We start from the raw sequence: 8,378 nt of genomic DNA, 5'->3' as shown, positions 1-8,378 counted from the left end.
TTACATAACCATTTTACGTAAAAGAATTATAATTTGAATGATAATTACATAAAAGAACTTCATTGAAACCTTTGTACTTTTATTATTGCAGAATAGCAAAGTTCAACGGGAAAAAGACCGAAAACTACTATGCTTTTCAAGCAGAGGTCAGAGCGACTCCTGGCGACTCATGTCGGTTTTGCTACCCTATGCGGAGTCTCACTACTACTAGTACTAGTGTTTATCTGCATATTTCCTCCAGACCTGCATATAAAACCAGCCTCGAGGAACAAATCTGCTGGAATCACATTAGGTACGTCCTCCTTGCTGGTTATATCAAAATAATGTATACGATTATATTTCAAACGTTGATTTAGTTTCGTTTTTTTGCATCATGTACAAAAAGTTATTAACATCATTTTTTTTTTCACCTACCAACTGTTTGAGAAGATATCAAGGTGCATTCGGCAGGGGCGGACTTACTTAAAGAACACTGTAGAAAAAGTGTTGGACGCAAGGAGGTTAGTATGATCGGTTTCCTTCTATTTAGTTTGGTTGTCCAAACTTAAGTTTTATTCGTGGTCACAGTGGACGTGCTATTGAGAGTATGGTTTAATAAGTCTTTTAACCCTTTAGTAGTCATCACCAGTCAAGAATTCCCAATTTACATTCGGGGCGTTTTAATGAGTGACTGTCAATCAATGGATAAACTAAAATGAGCTTCAAAGAGAAGTAAAATTTTCAGTATGCTACATTGTTTGGTATCAATAATAATTTTCGAAACTTTATATTTTCCTTACAGGCACCTTTATCGGAAGTCCTAAAAAGCCTCATCGTTATCGATAAATACAAAGTGCTGTACTGCCGAACAGGTAAAACAGGCAGCTGGACCATAATGCAGCTCTTGTATAACTTGGAATTAGGCACCAATATGAGTCGCCGCGAGGTGAGGAAGTTTGCTAGAGAGAAGCCGTTACCAATTCTTTCAGATTTTTCTGAGGAGGATGTCCGGCTTCGTCTTGCTACGTACAAGAAGTTTCTTGTAGCTAGGAATCCACTAGAAAGGTGAGAAAACGTTCATGATTCTGATGAGTACTTCGACACAAAATACTGTAAATGCAGAAACTTTCGAGATGGTTTAATGTTCTCGGTTTTCGCGGCGGCCGCTTCACCGCGGATTTAAATCCACCGCGAACATTTTTCCATGGCATTAAGATCCTACAGTGCATGGTGCTACCGCGAAATTAAATCTCCGCGAACTTAACTGCATTTACACTGTTCACAAAGTAATCTATCGGGGGAGCTTGCGGTTACTGCACCATGGTACAATTGGCATTTATGATGGTAAAGAAGGTAATTTTCTGGCCTAAATTGTAAGTTTTTTCAACCTCACCTTCTTCTATAGACTTGCATCTGTGTGGAGCGGATTTTTCGTCACGTATCCAGTGTACGGATGGAACGAAAAATACAGCAGTATGATGGAGACTATTTGCCCGGAAATGAAGACAAAGAAGGTGAGGCCTAATCTTTCCAATCCATGTAAAAATCATTATTACACATTTTTCACGGTCAACCGGAAGCATGACTTAGATGATAGAAATTTGCTATAACCGCCTCATAAAAGTACTCTGTTCCCTTCGCTCACTTGGTGATAACATTCGGTGGCTTTAGCAAAGGACCAGGCGTTATGACGCCACATGTGCCTCGGGATGGCTAATTAAACCTTCATTATCACAAGTCTGCTACCATTTTTTTACCGCCCGGCTCTCGAGGGCATCCGCCAGTGATTCAATATACAGCCTCTTAACAATGGGTTCCTATGACAAAAAGAGGAGAAAGCAACTGTTAATAACTCAACTATCTGACGTTAATGGCACACAAACATACCCTCATTTGAAAGCCCGACATCTCAGCTATCCAAACAAACACATTTCGGCATGAATCTAACGGTGAAACTGCCGGGAAACTGAAAGATTGACCCATGACCTCTAAACCGCACCACAACCCAGTGAGGAGGCCTTGTGCTAGGACAAAAAAGTCCCAACTTTATACCCCCTAAAAACCACACAAACTCAGCTTTTTGGCCCTAATCACAAAGTAGAAACCCTCCCCTGTCACACCCAACTCAAAACTGCCAGGATTTTTACCCATTTGACCAGGAAAAAAATCTTGAAGTTTTAGGCCCTGAACTATATTCGATTTGCATGGCGGATTGACTGGCGGATCCCCTCAAAGCACGGGCGTTCCAGATTAAGAAAGGTGCTGGAGTTTGAACCTACTGTAACTGCTTTGCACTAAATGTGCGCTTTAATGTTACCTAATGACAGACATTTTTTCTTCTACAGATGCCATGCAATAAAACAATTGAAGTCAAATGGAAAGGAAACCAAACTCATCAGCTTGTACCGTTCAAAGCTTTCGTCAAAGCAGTAGCAGCCTCTGCGAATAGGACAGAATTCCAAAACCAACATTGGAAACCAATAAGTGAAATATGTACTCCCTGCCAAGTAAGTAAGTTTAATATTTGTCGATCACGTTTTCTTATTATTATACACCTACATTCCACAAGGGCGCTGCGTTTGTGCTACCTGTGTGTTCAGTTATAATTTCTTTTATTTTTTAGTCGTTTGCAGAAGCTAAAATTCGGTTGGTTTTGTCATTTTCATATTCCATGCAAGTATAAATTTCCCGTCACCTATTACTGAATTATGCAATTTTTGTTACTTATTATCATTGTTATGTATTTGAATGAGATCTTCTTTTGCGTGTCTAATAAGTCTTACGTTACATCTACATGAACTGGCTACAAACTAAGAATCACGATCCATTAACTCCCTATTGATTTAGACTCAAATCGGAGCCAAATTGTGGCTGCTATTTTTCAAACCTTCACACACATCAACATGTCCGTTGGAACAATCTGTGTATGCAAATGTGCCAATATGATAGAACATGCTAAACCTAAAATAATCCTTCATTGAATTTTTCATTGCAATATTTTAAGGGTATTGACACATAGCTGAGGAAATTGGAAAGGCAAAATGTGGACTGAAGTACTTTTTTATTTGTTTTATTCAATCTCCCTCCCGATTCCGAATAAGCTGTTCTAGAATCAACCCTGCGCTAAAATGGAACATTCCAAACCTAATTCTGGCACAAAAATACACTTAAACGGACCTTACCCAATGTCTACTGTATGGAAGAATATACTTCTCAACTGGAACTTCTATGCATCATGGGCTATTTAAAAACATTTCTAAAATCACCCTTTTGTATATTCACGCCAGTTCAAAGAAAAGACTTTTAGCCACCCGCTCAAAATGTACAAGACAAATATAACAATTGCTCATAACTTAAATAGATTTTTTTTCAAGTAAAACTGTTTAAGCACACCTGTTACCACGTTGAAAATTATAAACTCGTAAATAATGCGTTTGGTTGAGCTTTTTAAAGGGCTGGATGCAAATAACCTTTTTTCTTCTTTTTCTAAGATCCACTACGACTTTGTCGGTCATACGGAAAACCTGGCTGAAGACCTGAACACTTTTTTCCGGCATGATGTTGGTGTCGTCGGAAGGGACAACATTTTTCCACAAAGGAAACCGAGGACCGGTGACAAAATGCTTCATAAAGATTTTCAGAAGGTATCTATTGAAGACATGAACAATCTTTATGAAAGGTACAAAGATGAATATGGATTCTTTGGTTACTCATTTGAAAATGATTTACAACGGCTAGCTAAGGCAAGTGTTCGGAAATAACTTCCGTGAGAAATCGCTTGGCCGAATGTACGATAAAGGGTTAATGTCTGGTCATAACGCCTGGTCCTTTGCTATAATCACCGAAAGGCCAGGCGGCATCACAGCATGTACACCGATGAACAGGCGGGTCATTAACGTTATTATCATATAGCCTACCCAAACTTGCAAACTCCTGCATGACGCATAGATCCCTTGGTACTATATGTGTGAATTCCTTTGTCGACTTTTTTGAAATTCACATTTGTTCTTTGTTTCATCCATTCGTAACGAGATTACAGATTCCATTTTGAAACCATAATTTCCACAGAAAGCTCCAACTCCAAAATGTCTTACCACTACGTTTAAAAACTACTTTCCCAAAAGGATCGTTCCCATCTGTAACGCTCTACCCGTCAACACTACACTCCAAAAATTATGCTCAACGCTTACAATTAACACCTTAAAAAACAGTTCCAGTTCACTACCACTCCCTTAAGTGCAGGTTTCGGTATTTCCGGACTTCTGCAGATGACCCAGTTTCAGAATGCTTAGGTAGCCTTGGCCGAAGTGGCTGTAAAAATGTTTTTCTTGGGCTATGTTTGGATTTTGGAGGTGGATATCATAAGTACGGGTTGTAGCTTCTATATATCGTGTTAAAAAAAAACCAGATTTTTAGCGATATTTGTGGTTGCAGTAGGCCTTAGAAGTTAGGTGTTTTGGTGTTGTTTACAGACAGTGAAAGGGGGTGTAAAGGTCACCACCTATGTTTTGATGATGTGTAATATAATTCCACCGTAATTTTTTTTCTTTTTTTGTCGTCAAATTACTCTTCCGAGGCCGGACAACCATACCTATGTGAGTTTTTCATGTTCTAAAAGTCAGGTATGTGATTTTTGACAACCGCTTTCTCCCATGATTCCCATTGTTAAGAATATGCATAGGAAATACTGCAATGTAGCCTTAGCAAAAAAATAGAGAAATAAATCATTTGTTCCATCTATATCAATTTGTGGAGTTATTTCTTTATGTTTAAAGAAACTTTCTACTTGTATATGTGACTAAAAACGCCTGGCGTCTGAGATTTAAAATCGGTCCGTGTCTTATATGTATTTGCGGCTCTCCCCTTGGAGGTGTCGCCAAAAAAAGCAAAGTTCAGCTGGTGACGTCATCACCAAGATGGCGGTCCCGGTCCGAGTTTTGTGTCGGAAAAACTTCATTTTCCAGTTTGCTGCGGCTCTCAGCTTCGCACCTCGTGTTGTACTCACTAACCAGGTAGGTTTGGGACTTCGGCAGGGATCTAAGCTCCGTGCATAGCATGTCAACAGCCAGTTTCTGTCTGAAAACGGACTTTCGAAGGTTGCTTTCGGTGAAGGGGGAGGGGGGCGTGGCACTGTACTTTTCATCAAACCTTGATTTTGCCTTGGCTGTGTACTGCAGGTAAGTTTCGATTTGTCGTGTTGCATATCAAGTGTTGCATCAAGAGCCAATTAAGTAGGAATTCCAGCGATATAGGGAATGTCATCATGCTTGGTTTATTTACCACCAGCAGTACCTAACTGATTTTACACGTACTTTTATCTTAATGATTTGCCTTGTTGGACATAGATCGAATGCGTTTGTTTTATTGTGATATTGCAACTGCAATTCAGCCGTTAGGCTGCGAATGTAGCGATATGTTTTTGCTCAATAAACCATTACACACAGTAGAAATATTTGGCAAAAAAAATTGAGAAATTGACCAATGAAAATCAGTCCATGCATTCCCCCTCCTGAGCGTTTGGCCAACTCCTCTTAAGTAGCAAAACTCTTCTGTAAAATTATTCTCTCTGTAACAGCTATTGTAGTCAGTCTGGTATTACCAGAGACTTTGTGTGGTCAATGTGACACTCATGGCCATCCTCCTACGCACGGTCCCCAACGGCTAGCTGACTCAGCCCATGGGGCCCTGCTATCTCATGGCCTACCAGCGGTTACTGTGGTTGTCGCCACAAACCAGCTGTCAGCCAATCAGAGAATAGGGATTTCTTGGGCTTTCTGTTTACGAAAGCCATCTTGCAAAGGCCGCTGGGAAGCTATAAGCCAATCATGTTATGTCTCACATAGCACCATCCTCTTACGCCCGATCCCCAACGGCTGACTGCCCATATAAGTCTAAGCTCATTGATATTCATAATCATAAGCAGGGCGGCTAGGAATGGGTCTGAGTGCGTCAGATAGCAGAGCCGGACCCCAAAGTGTTTGGACACAACTGTGGGTCCCTCTGCGTAGGAGAATGACTCATGGCAACATACTGACATATACTTGTTGTCCATTGTACCTATATATAACGTAAGGTTACCAGTTTACGTGCAGGACCAGTTTACGGTCACTTATTGGTGGATGCAGACTTCGAGGTCAATTGTAAAAAAGAAAATTCTCTTGAGTAGGAAAGAAGTACATTTATATCATCTGTGTCTTGCCTTATTTATCCTATAACTTTGCATCCAGCAAATCACGTCTGAAAAGTCCGACAACAATTTACATTTACGCTTGAGTGCGCACAACACTATTACAGATGACCCGGTTCTGATCGTAATTCTAGACGGCTATTTTCGTCCCCTCTTTAAAATCCAACAAACTCTTTATGAATTGAAACATCACCTCAAACCAAACCTGGAGTTCTTATCTCAAGAATGCATGGTGATTTTATGTATGTTGTCCAAGGAAACTCTTATAAACTGCATAAAAACAAGTGACTGTCCTCGCCGAGCGGGTAGTTTTCGAACGCCATGTTGCATCACGTGACTTGCCCGTTAAAGCTTGGTGCACTGGAGAGCGAGAAATTGTCGCAAGGGGCGCTGTTGGGGCTAATTTATGTGGGGAGGGCACAGCGTGAGCAAGCCACATGTATACTGAACGCATTTCAAGGCCAGTTCCTATCTATACAGGTGATAACAACATCCAAATGCGTTGCCATTATTATGAGTAGCATTGTGCAAGTTGTCGAACAGCATATGGCGCTCTGAGTGGCGTTCTGTTGGGGCAGATGACTTACTGATAACGTTTAGCGGCGATGCAAAGTGGCGGCATGGCCATATGTAAACAATTTATCCATTGTGTTATCTCAGTGAACTACGTGGGGGACTTTTAAGGGAAATGATCAGATATATGTCCTTTAGAAAAATAACCTCATGGAGAAACACCCAACTGACCGTAAATTGGTCACCCTGGAAGAATTCTTGGCTGCAGACTTGTTTATTAAAGACGCTCGTATGGCGAGAAATCCTCAGAAGAAATATGATGCCACACAGAGCTTGACGCAGACCGACTTTGATGTCTTCCAATTACGGACAGCTTTTCACTTCCCGACCTGCGCGCTTTCCATAAAACGGCATTATTAACGAATCGACCGTAAACTGGTAACCTTACGTTATATATATAGGTGTGTACGTCAGGAACTCACAACTGTGATGAAGTGAGTAAAGCCCTGAGACAGCAGTACTAACATGTGTGTTGTACCTACAGGTGTGTACTTCAGGAACTCACAACTGTGATGAAGTGAGTAAAGCCCAGACAGCAGTACTAACATGTGTGTTGTACCTACAGGTGTGTACTTCAGGAACTCACAACTGTGATGAAGTGAGTAAAGCCCAGACAGCAGTACTAACATGTGTGTTGTACCTACAGGTGTGTACTTCAGGAACTCACAACTGTGATGAAGTGAGTAAAGCCCAGACAGCAGTACTAACATGTGTGTTGTACCTATAGGTGTGTACTTAAGGAACTCACATCTGTGATGAAGTGAGTAAAGCCCAGGCAGCAGTACTAACATGTGTGTTGTACCTACAGGTGTGTACATAAGGAACACACAACTGTGATGAAGTGAGTAAAGCCCAGACAGCAGTACTAACATGTGTGTTGTACCTACAGGTGTGTACTTCAGGAACTCACATCTGTGATAAAGTGAGTAAAGCCCAGGCAGCAGTACTAACATGTGTGTTGTACCTACAGTTCTGTACATCAGGAACTCACAACTGTGATGAAGTGAGTAAAGCCCAGGCAGCAGTACTAACGTGTGTGTTGTACCTACAGGTGTGTACATCAGGAACTCACAACTGTGATTAAGTGAGTAAAGCCCAGACAGCAGTACTAACATGTGTGTTGTACCTACAGGTGTGTACTTCAGGAACTCACAACTGTGATGAAGTGAGTAAAGCCCAGGCAGCAGTACTAACATGTGTGTTGTACCTACAGTTCTGTACATCAGGAACTCACAACTGTGATGAAGTGAGTAAAGCCCAGGCAGCAGTACTAACGTGTGTGTTGTACCTACAGGTGTGTACATCAGGAACTCACAACTGTGATGAAGTGAGTAAAGCCCAGACAGCAGTACTAACATGTGTGTTGTACCTACAGGTGTGTACTTCAGGAACTCACAACTGTGATGAAGTGAGTAAAGCCCAGGCAGCAGTACTAACATGTGTGTTGTACCTACAGGTGTGTACTTCAGGAACTCACAACTGTGATGAAGTGAGTAAAGCCCAGGCAGCAGTACTAACATGTGTGTTGTACCTACAGGTGTGTACTTCAGGAACTCACAACTGTGATGAAGTGAGTAAAGCCCAGGCAGCAGTACTAACATGTGTGTTTTACCTACAGGTGTGTACTTCAGGAACTCAC

At 41.2% G+C, this 8,378-nt stretch overlaps 1 protein-coding gene across 4 annotated transcripts in view; it reads left to right on the top strand.

The window, feature by feature from the left end:
• The first annotated feature begins 4,860 nt into the window (after positions 1-4,860).
• LOC118406775 (histidine triad nucleotide-binding protein 1-like) overlaps positions 4,861-8,378 on the top strand; it is a 9,125-nt gene continuing 5,607 nt past the window's right edge. The window contains exons 1-2 of one of the 4 annotated variants that reach the window (XM_035807091.1): positions 4,861-4,991; positions 7,710-7,757. In XM_035807091.1, coding sequence (XP_035662984.1) covers positions 4,896-4,991; positions 7,710-7,757 — 144 coding nt within the window. In that variant the 5' untranslated portion in view covers positions 4,861-4,895. Of the gene's footprint in view, positions 4,992-7,709; positions 7,758-7,871; positions 7,920-7,952; positions 8,001-8,276; positions 8,325-8,378 lie in introns of all 4 variants that reach the window. The other 3 variants (XM_035807094.1, XM_035807093.1, XM_035807092.1) reach the window with 3 other exon arrangements.

The sequence above is a fragment of the Branchiostoma floridae genome, chromosome 19 (assembly GCF_000003815.2).
Source record: "Branchiostoma floridae strain S238N-H82 chromosome 19, Bfl_VNyyK, whole genome shotgun sequence".
NCBI classification, from domain to species: Eukaryota; Metazoa; Chordata; class Leptocardii; order Amphioxiformes; family Branchiostomatidae; genus Branchiostoma; species Branchiostoma floridae.
Note: the sequence above shows the minus strand (reverse complement) of the source record. Positions and strands in the feature narration are given on the sequence as shown.